The 23,936-nt window shown below is 42.4% G+C and overlaps 1 protein-coding gene across 7 annotated transcripts in view; it reads left to right on the plus strand.

Annotated features, from left to right (window-relative positions):
* SLC23A2 (solute carrier family 23 member 2) overlaps nt 1-23,936 on the plus strand; it is a 142,270-nt gene that overhangs the window by 85,118 nt on the left and 33,216 nt on the right. For all 7 annotated transcript variants that reach the window (XM_006047752.3, XM_025264049.2, XM_044927921.1 and 4 more), the window contains 5 exons: nt 2,472-2,588; nt 5,084-5,241; nt 20,769-20,857; nt 21,878-21,948; nt 22,912-23,093. In XM_006047752.3, the coding sequence (XP_006047814.1) occupies nt 2,472-2,588; nt 5,084-5,241; nt 20,769-20,857; nt 21,878-21,948; nt 22,912-23,093 (617 nt within the window). The remainder of the gene's footprint in view (nt 1-2,471; nt 2,589-5,083; nt 5,242-20,768; nt 20,858-21,877; nt 21,949-22,911; nt 23,094-23,936) is intronic.

The following is a 23,936-nucleotide window of genomic DNA, read 5'->3' on the forward strand; positions in this document are numbered from 1 at the left end:
GTAGGCCTTATGATAGTGTTGAGTTGTCCTTTGTGTAGTGAGTCCAGTGTCCATTGTTGCATCATATCAGCAAATGGTCAGCTTCGTTCAGAGATATCCAAGACTGGTTTAGGAGTCCTGAATCAGGTTCAATGATTGGCTTGGATGACTCACACTGACTCAGTGGACATGAATTTGAGCAAACTCAGGGAGATAGTGAAGGACAGGGAAGCCTGGCATGCTGTAGTCCATGGGGTCGCAAAGAGTTGGACATGACTTAGTGACTGAACAACAAAGCCAACTCATAGAATTCAGAAAAGCTTGTGGTTGTAGCTTATTTGAGAAAAAGGGTTCAGATTAAAATTGATAAAAAAAAAAAAAAAACCCATGTAGGGCAGGGTATAGGAGACACTGAGCAAACTTTCAGTTGTCCTCTTCCTAATGGAGTCATGTGGCAGTGCTTAATATCCCCCAAAACAATGTGTGAGGACACTCAAGAAGCGTTGCCAGACCCTCTGGAGTCAAACTGATACCATGTGGCCCAAGGCCCCCATCGTCAATTGCACTGTTAGAATAATCTGTGAAGGGCTCAGGTAAACAAATACACTCTTAAGAGGAAGGATATTCTAAAAACATTAAAGTATCTTCCAGGTATCAGGTAAGGACCAAACTTTTCTTTCAAATGTTCAGGGTTTGAACAGCCCAGACCTGCTGAGTTAATCCTTTACTGCATATCACTGCATATCGTGGCTTCCCTGGTGGCAATAGTAAAGAATCTGCCTGCAATGCAAGAGAGGCAGATTCGATCCCTGGGTTGGGCAGATCCTCTGGAGAAGGTAATGGCTACCCACTCCGGTATTCTTGCCTGAAGAATCCCCACGGACAGAGGGGATTGGGGACCTGCCGATATCCATTGTTTGAATGGAAGAAAAATTCTTTCAGAAAGATCATATTCAATTCACATTTGGATTAGATCAAATGTCCGTTTACTTTTGATATTTACCTTTAGGCTTTCGAGAGTGATGCTGAATTGTGTCACTAATACAACACTCTTTGTTCAAGAGTATTTGGCCAGTGCATGTTCAAATTCCAGTGTATGAAAAATGGAGTGATAAACAAGGAGTCAGCATCTTTCTCAGAATCTCTGTGGATCAGATCCATTGGAAAGTGGAACAAATTGGGCTAGATGTGACCAAGGTTTAGAATATTGTCATCTTTATCTCTCTTGTGACACATCTTGTAATTTTGTTTCCTCTTAGGCGCTTTATTATTAAAAAACTTAAAAAAAAAAAGGCACATCTTGGATTCCAAGAAAGTGTTTGTATGGTTTTAGAAACAGGGTAACATTGAGGGTATATAGGGGAATCCCCCAAGTTTTCAGTTTGGCTCAGATACTGGATGAGTTCAGAAGTGACACTGAAGTTGATCGGAAATGTCTGGAGTATAACCTGTGGTCTCTGTAAAGATTCTGGTTGATAAAGCATACAACACAACATTAAAAAGAAATCTTCAGTAATGGGGGTTGGTGGGGTTATCCTCAACTATAAATATATTTTTAGTCTTTTTTTTGAGCATCTTTAAATTTTTTTTATTTTTTAAAAATTTATTTTTTAGTTGAAGGATAATTGTTTTACAGAATTGTATTGGTTTCTTTGAATCATAGTATCTGTATACCTTTGCTCTCTTCACTCACATTTGTGTCTGAGCAAAAGTGTTTTAAAAGAAGGATGTTTCCTGAGATTTCCTTAGTGGTCCAGTGGTTTAGAATCTGCCAGCCAGTGTAGAGGACATGGGTTTGATCCCTGGTGCAGGAAGATCCCACATGCCGTGGAGCAGCTAAGCCCATGTGCCACAACTGCTGAGCCCTGCACTGCAGCTACTGAAACCCGCATGCTCTGGACCCCATGCTCTGTGAAAAGAGAGGCCACTGCAATGAGAAGCCTGTGCATTGCAACTCGAGAGTAGCCCCCACTTGCTGCAACTAGAGAAAGCCCACATATAGCAACAAAGACCCAGCACAGCCAAAAATAAAGTTCAAAAATAAATAAAAGAAGGGTGTTTAGGTACAAAAATCTTTTTCCTTGCAGGGATGGGTTGGGATAGATTAATGCTATTGAAAGTAGTTAGCATTTTATAATATTTCTTAATTCAGGTTACCACCCAAGGATGGTATCACTCATGCCATGGTATTACTTTGTGGTGTCAACCTTGGGAGCATCTCTCTCTATGCAGGAGGTGCCCAGGTTTGGGAGAAGCTCTGAGCAAGCTGGTTGCTCTTGGGGATGAGTTGATGGCAAGTGATACTGAGCCCCTAAATCCTGATAACAGACCGTCCCACTGAGTGTGCTTAACATTGTGTCAAAGGTAATAAAGGCTTAATTTTACATTAGAATGACAGCTACTTTATAAAATTGTTTTTCAGTAACAGCCTATGCTGAGTTAACCTTAGACCTTGCTTTTATTGAACAACTTCTTTTCTCCCTTGCTCACAGAGCTCCCTTGCTGAGACCTTGGATAGCACTGGCAGTCTAGACCCCCAGAGATCAGATATGATATATACCATAGAAGATGTTCCGCCCTGGTACCTGTGCATATTTCTGGGGTTGCAGGTAAGATGATTCCTTTGGAATGTAACCAGCAGATGCTTGAATTGTCTGTCTAGATTATTTAAAATTCAATTTTTATTTTTTACTTATTGACAGCTTTAAATTACTCTTTTAAGGATGATGAATGGTAATTGTTAATATGAATTTCAAAACAGTGAAAGGTAAATAGGAGGAGTGGGTTAACCATGATAGGAAAAAAGGAAAATATTCAGGGAATAAGCAAGAGAAATGACATGGAAGGAAGGAAAAAAGATCATAGATGTATGGAAAGGGGGAGAATAGAGGGAAGAGAATGTAGAGGAATAGAGATAAGAAGGATTAGTGTTCATCTCTCATTCCTAGTTAACCAATCCATAGTCACTGTCAACTGCCATGAAATATGGGTGGCATTAAGAAGTGCTGTGTTGTCATAAAAAGGAATGCATTTGAGTCAGTTCTGATGAGGTGGATGAACCTAGAACCTATTATACGGAGTGAAGCGAGTCAGAAAGAGAAAGATAAACATCATATTCTAACACATAGATATGGAATCTAAAAGAATGGTACTGAAGAATTTATTTACAGGGCAGCAGTGAAGAAACAGACAGAGAATAGACTTATGGACATGGGGAGAGGGAAGGAGAGGGTGAGATGTATGGAAAGAGTAACGTGGAAACTCACATTACCATATGTAAAATAGATTGCCAATGGAAATTTGCTGTATGGCTCAGGAAACTCAAATGGGGGCTCTGTATCAATCTAGAGGGGTGGGATGGGCCAGGAGATGGGAGGGAGGTTCAAAAGCGAGGGGATACATGTATACTTATGGCTGTTTCATGTTGGGGTTTGACAGAAAACAACAGAATTCTTTAAAGCAATTATCCTTCAATAAAAAAAAAAAAAGAAGTGCTGTGTTGGTCAGGACATAAATGTGGAGGCTTCAGTCTTATTTTTAAAGGAAGGTAGGCTTGCCTTGGTAATGTCTGCTTGCAATTTCCAGTGGGAGAAGAGCAAGGAGGCTGCCAAGGAACGGGTAGGAGGGATGGGGCGAGAGGTGACCCAAGCTGGTGCAGGACTTCTGCATCTTTGGTATCCACTCCCCTCCTCCCCCCAGCCACCACTCCCTTTTCCCACTTACGATTGAAGTGGGCTTTAGGAGAAAGGGGATGACATGGAAGGCTCTTTGCCCAGACACATAGCTCTGGTCTGTGTGTGCCTTGGTTTTGAGGTCTCACTTTGCATTCTTACTTTCTCAAGTTTGAATGATCAGTTCATGCTAAGGAAATCAGTCTCATTACCCAGACAAGTTTATTCTCTTGGAGGTGGACTGTACCTGCTGACAGCTGATACTTCGGTTCAATTTCCAGGCCCTACCCATCCTAGGTATTAAAACAGTTGGTAACCTGGACAGAAAGGCATTCTAATAAAGAAGGCATAACCAAAGGACCTGACTGGTTGGGCAAATAATTTCCCTAGGACTGAATGTCTCAAAAGAGGTTCAGGAAACTTGCTTGTTGAAATGTTTATAGATGTGTCTAGAAGTCGTCTCCCCTTTCAGATGAGATTGGGAAACCCTGTATGCATCACTCCCTTCTTGACAGTGCAATCGTGAGCAGCTCTGGGAAGTCCTGATGGGAATGTTCTGTTCCCTTCACCAAACACCTGTTAGTGTTTTACAGTTGATCTTTTGGGGCTGCAAGCAGCACATTTTGGCAAAAATGAGCAGAGATGGGGAACTGTTAGGAAGAAAAGAGGAAATTTGCAGAACAGAAGTAAGAACTGAACAGGCAAGCCTCTGGGAGGAAGGGATGTGAGCAGTGAGAGCTGGAATGTCCTGCCAGGGCTGTAGGGAATTGGGGAGGGGTCCTAAAGGAGGAGTGGGACCAGCTCTTTCTGAATGATTCCCACAGCTGCTTGTGAGCTTAGTGCTTCCCTGACTGCTGTTAAATAATGCCAGGTCATGGGAAAAGATGGAAAATGCCTTGTGCAGTGAAGCTTGTAGCTTTAATCCCCAGACCTAAAAGAATTTTTTAAAAAGGATTAATTATCTCAAAACATAGTTGTAAAATTCTACATATAATATAGGCAAATCAAAATCTAACATGACTAACTAGGGTTTGTTTCAAGAATGGTTCAGTGCCACACAATTCATGTTAACAGATTTGAGGGGAAAGATCTATGGTTTTAGCAATTGGTGGTGAAAAGCAGTTAAAAAACAAATATTCTCAGTAAAAATTCTATAGGTAAAACATTACTGGTGTTTGTATTGCGTTTCCTTTGTGCTGGCCTGGATTCATGCAAGTAATAAGTAATAATACAGGTGAGTTAGAAGATGAGAAAATGTAATAGAAATGCTGGGGGGGGGGGGACAATTTGGCATATGATGAGTGTGTACCTAAAAAAACAAATTCATGTGTGCTACTTTTTAAAAGCAACAGGGGAGTGGTCAAAGTTAGGGTAAAATCAGACAAAATACAAAAAAAGATGAACTTCTCCCCTCTGTCTCTCTGTCCCCACAGCATTACCTGACGTGTTTTAGCGGCACCATTGCAGTGCCCTTTCTGCTGGCCGACGCCATGTGTGTGGGGTATGACCAGTGGGCCACCAGCCAGCTCATTGGGACCATTTTCTTCTGCGTGGGAATCACAACTTTGCTGCAGACCACTTTTGGATGCAGGTGAGAATGGGGCACTGAATTGGGAATGCTGATGTGCCCACGAGGCATTGTGCACATCCACCCAGGACTGCTTGGAAGGACTGACTGGAGTATGGGGAAGTGTGGTCTAGGGGCCTTTGCCTTGCCTCTCCCAGTCCTGTTGTGTTTCTTCTCTAGGTGGGTGGCACCACGTCCTGACCAGTTGTGCAGGCTGGAACTCAGCTCCTTCCATCCCACCAGCTGGCAGGGCAAGTTTTCTCTAGTACTCTGTCACTTCCCCAGTTCCTGAAGTTCAGACCTGGACTGTGTTCGACTAGGTTTCCAGTTGGTCTCCCTGCCTCCAAGGCTACTCTCCTCTGCCCCACTCTGTGTGCCACCCTGGTGTCATTTTTTCAATGTTTGCATCTTCCTGGGTGCTAGGAGGCTACAACCTTACTCCCTGTTTAAACACTGGGATGTGCCCACCTGTAGGCGTCTCCTTTGTTCTCTGTCCCACCGCCCTTCCAGGTATGTCCCTGAGCCCTGCAGTCTCCTCCCGTGCACTCACCAAGAAATGAACTCCTCCTCAAGCCCGCTGTGCTGTCTTACCTGAGCTTGTGCTCCCCTGCGGCCTTCCAGTCCTGGCTTGTTCCTCTTCTCTCTGTGAAACACCCTTGACTTCCCCACGCCTCCGTTGTTCTCTCTGAATTCCCACACATGCATCTTGTGTATGTTCTTCTAATGTGACTCTTATTCCACTTTGTCCTTTTTTGTTTGTGTCTTTTCTTGCTGATGTGTGTTCCCTCAAAGTGCAAAGTGCACTTTGCATCCCCAGGCCCCAGCTTACATGGATATGGAGCTGGCATAGGAAGGAAAAGAACTGTCTTCTTTTACCTTCTCCTGCAGTCTTGCTTTGTCCCCTCCTGTCCCCTTTTTCCACCCTCTTCACATTCAGCCTTTTCCTTTACCCTAGGATGTTGCTCAAGGAGTGGAGCCTGTGGTGACAGGACTATTCTCAGGGCAAGGACAGCAGAGTAAACGTATAAGTTCTGTCTCTCCCTGCTAGGGAAGTGGGAGCAAACTCAGAGGGCAAAGAAGGCAGCCTGGTAATCATGGACTGTATTCAGTGAGTCAGAATCCTCAGAACAACCTTCACTTGTAGGGGACAGGAGAATATGGGAAGGACAATGTTAGGGCATTTTGGTTGGCAGCTTAAGCAATGTCCTCATAAGGAATATGAGAGCTTCATAGCAGGTCTGATGACGGAAGGAAGGCTGAAAGGGCTGGCCAGCTCCTCGGGTTCTCCAACCCCCAGCCCTTCAGGACTGCCTGAAGCCACCATGCTGAGCAGATCCCTTACCTCAGAAAGGAGGGTCGTCTTAGGGGACCCCTGAGGGAAAGGCAGCATGTTACTCACCTGTTAGGGGAAGGAGATGTATTTGGACACTCCAGAGAGGGCTTGATTAAGTTTCTTAGTGCTCAGGTAGTTAAACTTGGCGGACAGCATCTTTCATTCTTTTGTTACAGCATTCAAGATTTTGTGTTTCAAAGCCAGGGTGGTTTAGAAAGTTTTTATTGGCTGACTCAAGGGCCTTACCTTGTACATGGGGAACTGGTTCTCTGGAGAAATACTTGTTTTCTAAACAGCTGGCTCATCAGAGAACTTGTAGCACAAATCATCTATAAATTTAGGCAGTGCCTCTAGTTGAGAATTGTTGGTTGACTTGAAGAGGAAATGAAAGACGTGTTTACCGTGGTATGGCAGGTACCAGGTACAGCTCTGCCCTGGTCTCATATCAGGAAGGCTACTCCTGACTCTACTTCCCTCTTTGTGCTAATACAACAGCACCTTTTTCCTGCCTGGGATCCTTGCCTCGAAGCTCCCATCTAGTAGGGAAAAAGTGAGAAGGCACTCAGTGGCTTGGTTTCCAACTCCTCAAAGCCACAAGCTGTTGTTGATACATTGTTTTAAGTTTTGTCCAGCATACATTTGAGGGCCTGCTGTGTGAAGGCGAGCCAGATGATGAGGTGTGTGAGAGGGTTTCCCTTCCTGCTTGATTGGTCACCACCTCTGAGGCTGTTTGTTTGCTGTGCCCCATGTCCCCTGTTTGTTTGCAGTATCCCGTCTCCCCCATCCCCTGCATCTCCCTGTCCTTCACCCTTTTCTCTTAAAACTCTAACTCCTCTTTTACCAACTTCCCTTTGTGTCACTGTGCCTGAAGAGGCAGGGCTACCCCTTCCAGCTGAATCACCTCTCAGATTCTTGCCCCCAGGTCTCCTGTGGCTTTTGTAAAAGAAGAGCAGAGATCTCAAGAATGGCTAAATACCACACCCCCCTAGTATTTCCAGCAGACCAAGGTTGACATTCAGACCTCAGTAGAGTGGGGACCCACCCCTGGTACTCAGACACCCAGTACTCAGACACTCAGAACGGGTCAGGGTTGAGCATCCCTAAGTCTATTCCAGGGATGTCTATTCAGCAGAGTCAAAGCAGCAGCATTGCCAGTGTTGGTTAAAATCAAGTTGTTGACCATTGTAATGATAAAACTGTAATCCATGGGCAGTCAGATTCTACAGTTCCCAATAAAGCGTTAGCTCATGCCACATGGCAAATGCTTTCTTTGCCGTTCGCACATGGGGGAGTGAAATGAATGTGTATGAGGAGTTAGAGAGACCTGTGCAGTGTTACAACTCTGGACAGAAGACCTCTCCAGCTCCCAGTTTGCTTTTGTGAAAATGATAGGAGGCTCTTCCTAAGGTGTCCCGTGGATGACACTTGCCATCATTGTGTGTTTGTAGATTATTATATTATATGCTTCTTCCTAAAATACATTTGAAAAGTTACGAGTATAAATAATGTGAAAAACCTTCTAATTCTGCTGCTTACTGACATAGACCCTCATCGTTGATTTTGAATTATCATGTTTACAGACTTGTGCATTTACTTCCTGATCACAAGAGAATCAAACAAACGGATAAAGCAGTTGGAGCTGTGGAAATACAAGGGTGGGACAGTGCAAAAGAAAGGCTGACATGGCCAAGAGTGGAATTTATTCCCAGTATCACAGCCGTAAGGATTGCAGGTGGCCTCTGCGTGTTTGTTGGTGTTTGCAGTTCATACTGGAGAGCTGCAAAAGAAAAAGTTAGGTGGAGTTAGCTGGAGAGCTGCAGAAGAAAAAGGCTTTCATGTTCAGCTGTCATGATTTCTAGGGCAGATTTTCAGACTTTTCTAACTGAGTGGTTTGCCATGTGTGTCTGAGTTCTGTCTATTTCTTGGTGTGTTTGCCTGACTCCCGTGTAGTACCCAGAACTCCCCTGCACTGAATGTCATGGGTAGATGGCCCATGCCTCTGAGGGATGGGGCCTTTATTGTGAGGAAGCTAAAACCATAATTGCAGGTCTAGAGCAGGGGAAGGAAGTGTAACCATTTCCATTCTCTGGGCTCTGGCTGCATTTCACATGGGTGTGCTGAAGAGTGGCGTGCTGTTTCTGGAAAGCTGTTTCATTGCATAAAAATAACCAAAAGTGATATGGAAAAAGTGAGAGTGAAACAGAGCTGTGCCTTTGCAAACCTGAACCATGAGCTTGCAGTGCCAGCTTTAGGATACAATGTCAAAAATCCTCCTTTGGGGGTCTGTTTTCCATGAGCTGGGCTGGCTAAGGCCACAGAAAATGTGTCTGATGCAGCACATGCTGCAGACCCTCCTTCTTTCCCTGAACATCTCCCCTGGCATGAACGTGGTTTCCTTTCCTCCAGAGATCATGACTTGTTTTGGAATGGAGATCATGTGTCTCAGCCCCAGTTGTGTGACTTCTGTGGCTTCAGTGCTTCCCAGAGCCTCTGCCTGTTGGGGATGGGATGTTTCTGTTACAGCTGCCTCTTTCATCCCCTTTCTTCCATCCGACCTTTTCCTTCTTCCTTATTTCCTTTGACTTTGGTCCCCTGCACTTGGCTTTTAACAAGGTCTTTATTGCTCAGTGCCCTTGAGTAAGGTTTCAGCAGTTCTCATTCTGGTTGATTTCAATCCACCTTACCCCTTGGGGTCTTTCTAAGAATTAGTGCAAAGCCTTTAAAATCCCATGAGTGGGGGCAAGGGTCAGAGTCCCCCAACCCAAGTGTTAACCAGCCCGCAGCAGCCATGCCTCCCTAGCTTTGGGGAGGACTCAGTTAATGCATCACTTTGGCTGTTATTGTCTTTTCCATCAGAGACCAAGCCTGGGTAGCAGCTCTAAGCTTCCCAGAGTCCCTGCCCTTGACTGCAGGTGTTAGTGTATAGCTGGGGATGAAGGAGGGCTCTCTGGGATGGACCCTGCCCTTGGCACACCATGCTGACCTTTTCCGACCTTCCCTGAAGTATGCAGGTGCTGTGTTTGGGGACCACATCCAGTCTTTTGTTCTAGGTTCCTCTTGGAGTCCTTTCTGTCAGCTCTCCAGAAAAAGAAAAAATTGCAGGCTGAGAGGCCCTTTCCTTGAGAGCCTCTCCTGGCTATAACAGGCCTGCTGGAGACTCACAGAATTTTCCTTTGCTGAGAAAAGGTAGGGTTTTGGCTAAGACAGTAGCTAGCACAGCAGCCTGACCTCTAACAGAGTTGTCTGTCCTGAGGAGGAAGCTCCCCTGTTTTTCACCTCCTTGGGTTCCGGGGCTGGTACATGTTGTGTGCTCACTAACTATAGGGGGTGGCTCCAGGATACTTCAAGATCTCAAGTTGGAGGCTTTGAACTCTTAACTTGATATTTAGAAAAATGGAGAGATGCAGTGGTTAGATTGGGGTATGGGAGACTGGGATTTCCCTCACATTCTTTCTCTGTATATGTATTTGTGCTGGGGTATATATGCAACTTTTTGAATTAATTGAGAGTTCCAGGCAGCATGGTGATGCCTCACTCCTAAATACTCTCCTAGAAATGAGGGTCTCTTGTGTAACTATTTACCACACCTGAGAAATTTGAGTCATATCATCTAATACGCAGTCTATATCTAATTACCCTGCTGCTACTGCTAAGTCACTTCAGTCGTGTCCGACTCTGTGCGACCCCATAGACGGCAGCCCACCAGGCTCCCCTGTCCCTGGGATTCTCCAGGCAAAAACACTGGAGTGGGTTGCCATTTCCTTCTCCAATGCATGAAAGTGAAAAGTGAAAGTGAAGTCAGTCGTGTCTGACTCTTAGCGACCCCATGGACTGCAGCCTACTAGGCTCCTCTGTCCATGGGATTTTCCAGGCAAGAGTACTGGAGTGGGGTGCCACTGCTTTCTCCATCTAATTACCCTAGTTGTATCTAAAATATCTATTATGGCTATTCTGGCCACCTCTCTGAACCAGGATCCAGTTAAGTTTGTATGGTGCATTTGTTGTGTTTCTGTGGTCTGATACATATTTCTTCCACATGATCCAGTTTTTCTTTACGTAATGATTAAAGGTTTTATTTGTCAGGAAGATAAATAATAATTCTAACCATACATAAACATAACAACAATGCTCAAGATGTAGAAATCAAGAACTAATAGAACTATAAAAAGAAATAGAGAAATACACTATCATAGTGGAAGATGTCAACCTTTTTGTTTTAAATTGAAGTCTATTTGACCTATAACACTGTGTCAGTTCCGAGTTGATATTTCTATACATTAAAAAATGATTGCCACAGTAAGTCTAGTTACCATTTGTCACCATACAAAATTATTACAATCTTTATTGACTATAAAATTGTGATTATTCTATTTATTGACTCCTGCTGTATATTTTATCCTAGCGACATTTGTTTTAAAACTGGAAGTTTGTACTTCTTTAACTCCCTCACATGTTTTACTCATCCCCTCCACCCTCTGCCTCTAATGATCACCAGTTTTTTTCTGTATCTATGAATCTATTTGTTTTGTTATGTTTGTTCATTTATTTTGATTTTTATGTGTTCATTGATAGATGAATGGATAAAGAAGATGTGGTTTATATATATATTTATATATATATATATACCCAGACACACATATATATACACACAATGGAATACTACTCATCTATAAAAAAGAATGAAACCTTGCTATTTGCAACAACATGTATGAACCTAGAGCATGTTATACTAAGTGAATAAGTCAGATGGAGGAAGACAAATATCATGTTTCCACGTATAGGTAGAATTTAAAAATCGAAATACATGATCCTCTTTTTAAAGAGTCCAGGGCAGTTGTCTTGTTGAACATTCCATGGTCTGAATATGTCTAATTGTGTTCTTGGGGGTGGTATTTGATTTGTTCCACAATTCTAAACTGGGAGATGGGCCCAAAGGTATGGTTGATTCAGAATGAACATTTTTGCCAGCATTACTGTATAGATGATAGTGAGTGTATCATGTTAAGTAGGTTCTTAATAGCAAGTTGTAGGTTTTTCCTGCCTCCATGTAAAAAAAAAAAAAATATATATATATATATATATACTATTTAACTCAAAAAATTTTAGGTAGTACATTAAAAACATGGGCATCAGTGAAAAACTAGAGGTCACTACCTTGGAGAAAGAGGGGAGCTTTGCCTGGCTCCCCTCACCAGCTGTATAGTGGGGCTTTGGCTTCAGAGGTGACATCACTCCCATTCTACCGTTTACTTTTTTAAAAACATTTATTTGTTTGACTGCGTTGGAGCTTTGTTGCGGCATGAGGGCTCTTTGTTTAGGAATACAGGATATTTTGTTGTGGCAGGTGGGCTTCTGTAGTTACAGCAAGCGGGCTTAGTTGCTCTTTGGCATGTGGGATCTTAGTTACCCAACCAGGATTCAAACCCACATCCTCTGCCTTGGAAGGTGGATTCTTAACCACTGGATCACCAGGGAAGTCCTCAGCTGTGTGGCTTTGGCTAGTTGACTGGTCTCAAAACCCCTTCTCTCCTCTCCAGAATGGTAATAGTAATAAAGTTATTAGTAAGCATCAAATAAGATAATATCTGGCACCTGTCCACACTTGCCTGTTGGTGCTTATTATTTTAGTGGCCCCTCAGAAGGGTGTGTAGGTGAGGCAGATGAGGGTGCACCTGCCCTGGGACACCAAGTCTGGGACACCAAAAGGAGCTGCTCATGCTTGATGACACAGCAGGGGTTGAGTGCACTCCTTGGCCACATGACCACTGGTGAACTCCTTCAACTCGAGCTTTTCTGAGTGGTCTCCCTCTTAAGTTAACATGTTATTTCTCTGTTTGCTAATATTTCTGATGCTTCAGATGACTAGGAGACTAAGTCCTCTTACATGTGGGGTTAATGAATTTAGTTCCCCACAGTCTTTTTTCTTTGACTGTGACGTCTCACTTGCCCCTTATGTTTCCAACGTGTTCTAAAATGCACGTCTTCCTTATGGCCCACTGACTCTCCCTTTTATCCTTCCTTTTCAGGCAGGTGGACTGCCTGATAAAAGCTGCACCGGGATAGAGCAGCACTACACACGAGCCACAGATAGAGCTTCTCGTCAAATACCCAGAGTGAAGCTCTTTTCTTTTTCATTTTTAGTTTTGTGTTTTTGTAACTATTTGACATAACTCTAGTACTTTAAGGAATCATCCCCCCCATTTCTCCTCCAAGAAAGACACTTTGTAGACAAAATTTTTTTAAGTCTATCTATTGAAGGGTAATTGACACAGAGTAAAATTTTCCTTTTTTCCTGTGCATAGTTAGATGACTTTTTACTCATGTGTACAGTCACTTAATCACCACCACAACCAATAGAGCATCATCCACATCAAAGAATTCCCTTATGCTTCTCTGTAACTGACTAGATATTTAAATAATGTAATAAACTTTTGACTTGAAATAGTTAATACTATTATGCTTGAAAAAGAGGTTATCAAAATTGGACCCAGCCAGGCCCCCTAAATTCCTGTGCTCTGTCTGGACAAAGCCTCCTGCTGGCAGAGTAGCCAGTTGGCTGCTTTCTGCTTAGGTTCCCCAGGAGTGTGTCTAACTGAAAGTGTTAACTGAGCTAATTCATATAATTTTGATATTTACATATAAGACCAGAATATCATGGACATGAAGATAAACGTTAGACTTGCCTTTAGTTAAGAGTTTTCTTTGAATCAGCTCAAAATGGATTAGAAATCCAAATGCAAGAAATGTGAAACCATATAACTGTTAGAATAAAACCAGGGTGAATTCCTTTATAACTTGAGTAGGGAAAGAGTTTTAAAATAGGACTCAAACTCTAGAATCAATAAAAGGATTAAAATATAATGCCATTAAGTGTTTTAAAATTTTAAGCTTTGCATTGTAAAAAATATTAAAAATGGCAAACTGGAGAAAATATTTGTAATACAGGTAAGTTCTAATATCTCTAATTGGGGCTTCCCAGATGGCTCAGTGGCAAAGAATCTGCCTGCCAATGCAGGAGACTCAGGTTCGATCCCTGGGTCAAGAAGATTCCCCATGGAGAAAGAAAGGGCAACCCAATCCAGTATTCTTGCCTGGTAAATCTCATGGACAGAGGAGCCTGGCAGGCTACAGTCCATGGGGTCACAAAAAAGTTGGACACAATTTAACAACTAAACAACAATGTGTCTAATATAGAAAGAACTCTTACAATCAAAGTTAAAATATATATATATAGAAAAAGCAAAAGACACAAATAGACAATTCTCAAAAAAGCTATATGTATGATGGCCCTTCATCATAGGAAAGGATCAAATTGACTTTATAATAAGAGAAGTACGAACTAAATCTACTCTGAGACACCATTTGTCTCCTTTGTCAATTGACAAAAAATAATTTGGACAAGCCACTCTGATGGCAAAACTGAGAGAATGGGCATTGTTACACATTGCTCTCAGGAGTGTGTGGCTCAGACAGTAAAGAATCAGCCTGCAATGCAGGAGACCTGAGTTCGATCCCTGGGTTGGGAAGATTCCTTGGAGAAGGGAATGGCTACCCACTCCAATATTCTTCCCTGGAGAATTCCATGAACAGAGGAGTCTGGCGGGCTACAGTCTATGGGGTTTCAAAGAGTTGGACATGACTGAGTGACTGACACTTTCAGTTCTTCAGAAACTGAATCTACCCTAAGACACAATTTGTCTTGTCAGATTAACAAAAATAATTTTAACAAGCCTGTAGGAGAACAGGCATTGTTACACGTTGCTGTCAGGAGTGAAAATAGTTCAGTCCCTATGAGGAGGGGTGTTACAGTATTGAGAGCACATATGCATTTACCATTTGATCTAACAGTCCTACTTCTAGAAATTTACCCTGCAGATATGCTCCCACAAATGCAAAATAAATGCAGAAAGTTTTTTTATTGCTGTGTAATTTGTAATGACAAAATAGTTAACACAACTTAAATGCCCATATGTAGGAGACTATCATACATCACAGTGAATGCAGCTCTGAGAAAGAATAAGAAAGAGCTTCTTGAACTGGTATAGAGTAAGTTCTAAGGATATATTGGAAAAAGTAAGTTGTAAAACAGTGTGTATGTTTGAAGAAATAAGGATAAGTTAGAAATTAATAAAAATGGTTAATGATAAGTGAGATTTGGAGGGTGGAGGTGATAGGAATGGGAGTGACCATATGTTTTATGGTTTTATTTTAAAACTATAAAATATTCAACATGTTCAAAACACAAACTCTAAAAGGATGAAGAAACACAAATCCTAAAATTGAATACAAACAGAAACAAGTGAACCTATGACAAATTGCTGGCCACATGGGAAAAGAATTAATTCATAGACTTTAGAACATAGTACTATGCTCACTCTGAATGAAATATATTCTAAAGGGAAAAAAAAAGAGAAACCTTAAACTTTCAGTTTGGTTCAGTCGCTCAGTCCTTTCCAACTTTGCAACCCCATGAACCGCAGCACACCAGGCCTCCCTGTCCATCACCAACTCCTGGAGTCTACCCAAACCCATGTCCATTGAGTCGGTGATGCCATCCAACCATCTCATGCTCTGTCGTCCCCTTCTCCTCCTGCCCTCAATCTTTCCCAGCATCAGGGTCTTTTCAAATGAGTCAGCTCTTTGCATCAGGTGGCCAGAGTACTGGAGTTTCAGCTTCAACCTTAAACTTAGTAGTCTTATTAGTAGTCACATTGGTATAATTCTGGAACTGTGGTGCTTTGGGCAAATTTGGGACAGCTTATATTAAAAGGAATAGTCATGAAAGTGTGTTATTAAACTGAATGAAAAATGAGTCCATGTGTTTATGGTGATATTTTCTTTTTGGACAAAAAGAAAAGCTCTTTACAAAAGGAGACAAAGGACTTCCTTGGTGGTCCAGTGACTGAGACTCCCGAGCTCCCAGTGCAGGGGGTCTGGGTTCGATCCCTGGTCAGGGAACTAGATCGCACATGCTGCACCTAAGACCTGGCACAGCCAAATAAATAAAAGCATTTAAAAACAAACAAACAAACCAAAAAGACACTAATTAATATCAATGGAATGATAAAATTAAAAATTATAGGTTTTAAGCCACACTGTAAGAATGTTAATAAGCTAGTGAGAATATAATATTTGTACAATATAAGAATCACCTTATAGATAATTTATTCATTACAAAAGGAAGAGGTACTTTTAAAATGGAGAGTTCCAGTAGTCACTACCCTGACCAAGTTTTCTTATCTCATGGGACAGCCTGACAGGCCTCCTGATGTGATGCTATAAGAAAGGTACGGCACCTGAGCAGTCTTTGCCAAAAGTATTTGAAAGTGAAGGTCGCTCAGTTATTTCCGACTCTTTGTGACCCCATGGACTGTACAGTCCATGGAATTCTCCAGGCTGGAATACTGGAATGGGTAGCCGTTCCCTTCTCCAGGGGATCTTCCCAACCCAGGGATCAAACCCAGGTCTTCCGCATTGCAGGCAGATTCTTTACCAGCTGAGCCACCAAGGAAGTCCAAGGATACTGGAGTGGGTAGCCTATCCATTTTTCTAGTGGATCTTCCCCACCCAGGAATTGAACTGGGAGCCTATCCCTTCTCCAGGTGATCTTCACCACCCAGGAATCGAACTGGGGTCTCCTGCATTGCAGGCAGTTCTTTACCAGCTGAGCTACCAGAGAAGGTAATGACACCTGAGTAGTCTTTGCCAAAAATGTTTAGCCTGACTCTGAATATGACACATCATAACCAGCTGCAGTGTACAAACTGTGATTGGATATAAGCACTTTAATAAACAATTAGAGACTTCTGTGATGGTCTAGTGACAGATTTCACCTTCTAATGCAAGGGGTGCAAGTTTGATCCCTGACTGGGGAACTAAGGTCCCACATGCCTTTGGCCAAAAAAATCCAAAAAATGTAAAACAGAAGCAATATTGTAACAAATTCAGTAAAGACTTAAAAAATGGTCCACATTAAAAAAAAAAAATCTTAAAAGAATTTGGGGAATTTAAGTATGGCCTAACTATTAGGCCTTGTTATTAAAATTCATGTCACCTTTCTTGGGTGTGATTACAGGGCAGGGGGCAATGATGTGGAAGGATTTATTTATTCTTAAGAGATGCCTGCTAAAGTGTTTGGGTAGAGGACTTCAGGCCCACAAACTCCTTTTCAGCAGTCCAGCAGATATATACATACATATATGTAGGTGTAGTAAACAGTACGGAAATATTTCCAATTAAGAATATTCTTTGACGCATTGTATTTTGCTTTTCTTAAGGCCAAACTTGCAATTGTGCTGCAGGTTAGATTCAAGTAAATGTTTACTTGATGATGAAAGTTTTTGTTACCAACTTGATTACTTTTTTGGTAGATGGAGGAAGCCAGGCACAGAGTATATTCTCTGTGCTGTTGAATTATGTGTTTGCTTTATTCATTTTCATTAAATGGTTTAGTTCTGGGCAGATGCATTTCATCCCTTCTTGGTGCTGCTTGTGGGACTGTTTCCTTTTAAACATTTTGATACCTTTTCCTTGATGGCACCGTAGAGGACGGCCAGCCTCTGGGGCATGGCGGAGTTACCTGATTTTATCTTGAAAATTCATGCATATTGAACTCTCTACTCTCTCTGCTGCTGCTGCTGCTAAGTCGCTTCAGTCGTGTCCGACTCTGTGCGACCCCATAGATGGCAGCCCATCGGGCTCCCCATCCCTGGGATTCTCCAGGCAAGAACACTGGAGTGGGTTGCCATTTCCTTCTCCAAGGCATGAAAGTGAAAAGTGAAAGTGAAGTCTCTCAGTCGTGTCCGACTCTTCGCGACCCCATGGACTGCAGCCTACCAGACTCCTCTATCCATGGGATTCTCCAGGCAAGAGTACTGGAGTGGGGTGCCACTGCCTTCTCCACACTCTCTACCCAGTGCCTTTAATCTTAAAAAAGTTCTCCCCCAAATTTGCAGTTAAAATCAACATGGCAGAAAGACATAACCTCTTATTTCTAGTCTAATAAAATTCCTCTCGAAAGATATTTGTCAATAGCACCTTCATTAATTACTAAGCGAAAGTTAGTGCTGGGCGTCCAGTGATGGGTAAACAGGCTCAGTTCCTACTGTCAGGGCGATACCACCCCTTGGGGAGATGAGCAGGTTAGCAGCAGGGAGCTCTTCAGTACAGAGGCTTCAGTGCTGTGAAGGGAGCTGTAGAGGCCGAAACCTGACATGGGCAGGCTGGTCATCTGAACTGCCACCACAGGATGGGTGGAGTCAGTGAAACGAGGACCACTAACCAGAGCTCTGTCACAGCCTCTTGGAATGCCTTGAGAATAGTTGTGGAGTTAAGGTCAACTTTTGCGATTCTCCCCAGAAGTGATCCTTTCAGAGCAAGGTTCTTCACTAGTTTTCCTCTTGTTTACAAGAAAATTGCAAGGCATTTGCTCTTTGGTCCCCTCTGACCTTCACCACACCAATTCCCACCCACAGTAAAGTATCTGCAATTCTTTGAGGATTTCTGGGTCTGCTTTGTGGCTCTCATTTGCATCTGCTCTCCTCTGCCTGGATTACTAACCTCTTGCTTATGGGCCAAAGTACTTATTGTCCTTTGAGTGATAACAGACTCCCATGGCATCTTGCACCGTCTCCCTCACTACCCTTCATGTATAGCCATGATAGATAATCTCTTTTACACAACAGAAACCCCTCAAGGGCCCAAGGGTGGTTTTTCCCATTGTCTCATCTGTTTATAAGTGTGCCTGTGTCAAGCAGACACCCAGGAAATGTTCATCAAGAGACCAAAATGATAAATCCCTTCATCTGGCATAGGGGTTGATGCCTAGTGCATCAGCCTCACCCAGAAGTAATTATTCAAAATGCACATTCAGAGACTCCACCTGAGACTCTGATTGACTTGGACTGAGTGAGATGAAGAAATGTTCATTTTTAACCAGCGCTGCCCCCCCACCCCACCCCAGGGAATCATGAAGCAGTTCCCTGGCAATTTGGGGAGTAACTTGTAGAAATCATGGCCAGAATGTCCTCAGTAGGGGAATGCATTATAGATCCTTAGGAGAGCCAAGAATAGTTCCTGGAGGAGATGGTATTTTCTGTATCCTTTAAATGTTAAATAGAAATGGAGCTTTAGAAATGAATTGATAACTGAAGAGATAAGCAAAGGCTCAGAGGCAAGAACATAGAGTGCTTGCCTGGAGTGCAAGTGTGTGACATGATGGGTGAGAGACTAGACTGGGAAATGGATTCAGGTCACCTGGATGCTCAAGAGGAAATGAGGCACCTCCAGCAGAGTTTTGAACAAAGTAAGAACTTGTGTGGGGCTTGTTAAGGTTCTTTTTCTCTCCTGGGGCTACAAAATCTGCTCAGATTTTCTTAATGACATCTGCTGCTGCTGCTAAGTCACTTCAGTCGTGTCTGACTCTGTGCGACCCCATAGACGGCAGCCCACCAGGCTCCCCCGTCCTTGGGATTCTCCAGGCAAGAACACTGGAGTGGCTTGCCATTTCCTTCTCCAGTGCATGAAAGTAAAAAGTGAAAGTGAAGTCGCTCAGTCGTATGTGACTCTTAGAGACCCCATGGACTGCAGCCTACCAGGCTCCTCTGTCCATGGGATTTTCCAGGCAAGAGTACTGGAGTGGGGTGCCATTGCCTTCTCTGTTAATGACATCTAGTTAACACTATTTATTAACTTTTAAAATGTCTACTAAAAAAAAAAATTCTACATTTTTGGGATATCTTCACATATTTAAGATATACTTTCTCTGTAGTCAAGGTTAGCAATTTTATTTTTTCTATAGTGTGTTAACCAGTGAATATTTTAGGCTTTGTGTTCCCTGTTGTAACTATTCAGCTCTACCATTGAAGCATAAAAGTAGGCGCAGACAGCTCATGAATGAGTGAGGGTGGTGGCTGTGTCCCAGTGAAACTTAACTCATAAAACTAGGTGGTTTTCCAACTCCTTGTGTAAAGAAAAGCACAGTTTAATTTGTTTCCTTTCCAGTCATCAGTACAGAATAAAAGAACAGACAGTCCTGTCTGCTTGGAGAGCCCAGGGATCTGAATGGGGGAAGAGCCTCATCTACCTCAGAATAGTGTGTACCAGCTCTGTATTTGTAAAGCGGCTGTATGTCCTTCAGCCAGAGCCACTGTTTCTCAATCCAGTTACTGTGTCACTCAGGGCAGGACGTACTGTCAGCTCAGAGGAGAGCCTGGCTGGGTTCCTATCCTACTGGCCAGGACACTGATTCAAGGCTGCTTAGGAGTATTTTAAGAATGATCTGGATATCTGAAAAGTTCCAAACCCTGCAAACCAAAGGGCTAGTTTCATATTTTACCCTCAAAATAATGTTAAAGATAGTGATTGAGTTCCTTTGTTAGCCCATTAGAGCCACCTTAATACAACTCCAGTGGAAAACACTCTATTATACTCTAATAATAAATAACAAAATCTTTTGAATTTGAGTAGCACCCATGCTCATAAAATCAGTATGAATTATCTAGAATGTAATTGAATGATGGTATCTGAGGATCTCTGCATTTAGTTTGACAGTGTAGGCAGGAAATTAAACAGAATCTGCAAGTTTTTGGGTCCTTTAGAAATAAGGGTACAAGCGCTTTTTTGAATATTTTTTATGATTAAGCAGAATGTTTTATCTACTGTTGATTTGTAACTTGCAGTTTTCCTTTTTCTCAATAGATAGATAACTAACATAATCTTAATGCTTATACCCAGTGATTCATGGCAGTTTTTGACTTACAAAATGGAATGACAGGGGGAGATAGGTTTTTCTCCCGTGATAACCAATAAGAATTTGAAAGGGAGGAGGATGGTAAAATAGAAGAGGTACATTGATGTTTAATAAGGAGCTCACAAGCTCAGCAGGACAGAGACACCCCAATGCCTGCATTCCCCCCACCAGGGGGAAAGGTGGTAATGTCAGGGGCTGGTGTTGGGGTGCTGGCACTGACTACAGAGCTCCCCCAGAACCTACCCTGGGGCTCTCTGGGGAGAGAGCATTAGGAGGGGAGAATGGAGAAGCCAGCGTCCCTGGCTGCATGGCCAAGGATATCTTTGCAGACTGGGGCTTTTTTCCCAGGTGTGCCTGCATTTACTCATGTGCTGTTTGTCTATGGAAAAGACTGTTAAGCTGTCAAATAGTGAACTACCTCGGTAGTTCCTGATGCTGTGATCATGGTTTTGGTCTCGTTTCTTTTAGGTTACCCCTGTTTCAGGCCAGTGCTTTTGCATTTCTGGCCCCTGCTCGAGCCATCCTGTCTTTAGATAAATGGAAATGTAACACCACAGGTAATTGCAGTTATTTCCACATATGTCATTGGGGTCCTTTAATGCAGATGATAGAAGGGAGGCCTGGATGTGCTGCCCCCAGCAGTGGTAAATCCTTTCTGGAATCAGGCACAGAACACACAACCAACAAAACAGCTTAGAATACTCCAATCTGTGGATCGTGTTTCTGTCTCTCTCTGTATCCACTCATTCATCCCTACCCCCAGAGCAAGTAAGGACCAGTAAAGGACCTCATTTCTCTGTGCTAATGAAATTGATAAATATGGAAACAGAATAGAAAAATATTTGTGCTGTTTTTCTGCCTCTTTCTTTCAGTGGATTTTATGAACCACCAGTAGTCACTCTCTTTGCTGCATCAGCATCCTTTCTCTGAAACATCTTTGCTTTTTAAGGATCTGGCTGCTTTGGTTTTCTGCAAATGACTTTCATTCCACCTCCTATCCTCCTCATAGTGATTGCAAAGATCCTTAAATAACCCAGTAAGGTCAGGAAGAGATCAGATAGGGGATTTGAGGAAAGCAGACAGACCTGTTGTACTCTCAAAATACTGTTAAATTTTTAGGTTCTAGGAGCAGAATTTTCTAGTCCTTATTTCCTTCCTTGCTCCTGGGAGTTACTTTGTGACCACTGATTTGATTTAGGAACAGAAAAAGGGCCTCCGTTTTATCTAGGTTTTTAAAACCTCAGTCAGGCAACCTTGCTATTGGTCATTTCAATGAGCTGCTTGCAAAGGTTGGTCTTCGTATGAGACTGGGACTAGCAGTGTGTATCAGCAGTTCAGTCAGCTTCTGAGAAGCCAGGAGCTCTTGTTGGTGAATAAATTTGGTTATATTAGCGACAGGGAATCCACCTTTCAGTATGATATGCTATACTGTTGTAACTTGAATTTTAGGGTTGGGTATTTATACAGATATACTTAGAACAGGGAGGAAATTCTTCTTAAAAAGAGTAAAATGAATATGTCCTGTCAAACATCAGTGTCACTCCAAGAAAAATTTTGTCTTTGTTTTTGTTTTCAAGATGTTTCGGTTGCCAATGGAACAACAGCGCTGTTACACACAGAACACATCTGGTATCCCCGAATACGCGAGGTAAATGATGAGCATTGTCTACTACGGCTTCTTTGTGTTTCTTCTCATCTTCAGTGTTGGTCATGCCCAGTATACTGAAGTTGCTTACACTAAGCTCTTTTTTTTTTCCAGCTACTGATATGTTCATTTGTGTTGTGAAATTCAATTTAGATGACATCGCTAAATTAAAGCTTGTAGAAGTGCTTTGTGCCACCAGACAGTATTGTTTCTTGCCCTCTTTTCTGTCCTTCTTTCTCTTCCTCCTCTCCTATGCTGCCACAGACCTGTCTGCTTACACCCTCCAGCATAACCAGCCGAGGGACATGGCTCCCTTTGGAGGGAGCCAGAGTTGATAGGTTGCAAAACGATTTATTCTTGCCTCAGTGTTTGTCTGTGTTGGTTGAAGGAATTAAAGCCATTTGTCTGCTTCAGTGCACTTGGATAGAATAGGGTATGGGAGTCCTTAGATACAAAGAATGACTGACATTTTATCCAGATCTTCCAAAACCTGTAAAACCATTCACCATTAGTTCAGAATTAACAGATATGACCATTCTGTACAATAGAAATATTCCTTTAGAATTTTTGTCAGTAACACTACCTTTTAAATGTCCTGCAGGAGCTACTTCTTAAGGTCAAGAATCTTTGTACTGCATTGTACCTTTGAGGCTTGTTTTGAATGTTGTGTCTTAAATGAGAATGATAAATTATGTCTGTCTCAATCAGTGGAATAGGAAAGCTGATTTTGTGTCCAGTGCCCATTTCGGTAATACTCTTACATCAGTCTGGTGATACTTAGGTTTACTAGGTCCCAATCACACCCACTAGTATCTTTAGGGTTTCCCAGGAATTTCTCAGCTATGTCATGCCTATTTTATAATAGCTTGATGCCTTACAGAATTATCAGTTGTGGTTGCAGGTGACATTTAGAGTGTGTGATTTACAAGCAGCTTGCTCTTATGTCTGTGTCCTCTCTTGCTCCAGATCCAGGGAGCCATCATCATGTCCTCATTGATAGAAGTGGTCATCGGCCTCCTGGGCCTGCCTGGGGCTCTGCTGAAATACATCGGGCCCCTGACCATCACACCCACGGTGGCCCTCATTGGCCTCTCTGGTTTCCAGGCAGCAGGAGAGAGAGCAGGGAAGCACTGGGGCATCGCCATGCTGTAAGTGTTCCAAGGCCACTCAGGAGTGGACAGTAAAAAAATCTCCTTTCTTCCCAATACCAAGGGACAGCTTCTTTGAATGTTTTGAACATTTATATAGACTTTAGGAGATATGTAAGATTAGTCTGATAGTTTAAACTTTATTTGTTTCGTGCCAGGGAATTATTAAAGTGCCATGCAGTCAAGGTATTCTAAAGATTGGGAGGGTTGTAAGGTTTTAAACTTAGAGAAAGGAGTAAGATGGGGGCGCCATTAACTCTTGACTTTTGGGGTCATGCCAAGTCTCATACATGGAAATTTAAATACTAAGAAGCTGAATCCTTTAAAGGAGACTCAAAAATACTTCCAGACTGGCAGGAGACAGAGCTGTGGCCTGCAGTGTTGGCATCAAGGGTCAGACAGCTCTGCACACCTGTCACAAAGCTGTCATTTCTGCCAGAGTCCTGCTGGTCGGTGCCAGTCCTTTCACACAGTACTTGAAGTGAATTAAATATGTCACTTATCCCTTTTTTCAGTAATGTCAGTAAAAACATTCAGAACTTTATAAGATTGATTATTAGAGCCACCGCTTTCTGTGTACCACAGATAGAACCCACAGTCTCTGCATATCTCTGTAGAGCATATTTCTATAGAGCATATGTAAGAGTTGACCACCTCATAGGAAATGATTCTAAGATTCTAGAATTTTTGCAATCAGTCAGATTTCTTAAAAAATTAAGTAACACAAGAGGATTTCTAATTGTTTTTGTTTTGTGAAAACTTCTGTAATTATTCAATGAAAAACAGTATGTGTTGAGCCTACATATCATGCTTTACATAACACTGGTTGTATATATTATAAAT

The sequence above is a fragment of the Bubalus bubalis genome, chromosome 14, assembly GCF_019923935.1.
Source record: "Bubalus bubalis isolate 160015118507 breed Murrah chromosome 14, NDDB_SH_1, whole genome shotgun sequence".
Classification (NCBI taxonomy): Eukaryota; Metazoa; Chordata; class Mammalia; order Artiodactyla; family Bovidae; genus Bubalus; species Bubalus bubalis.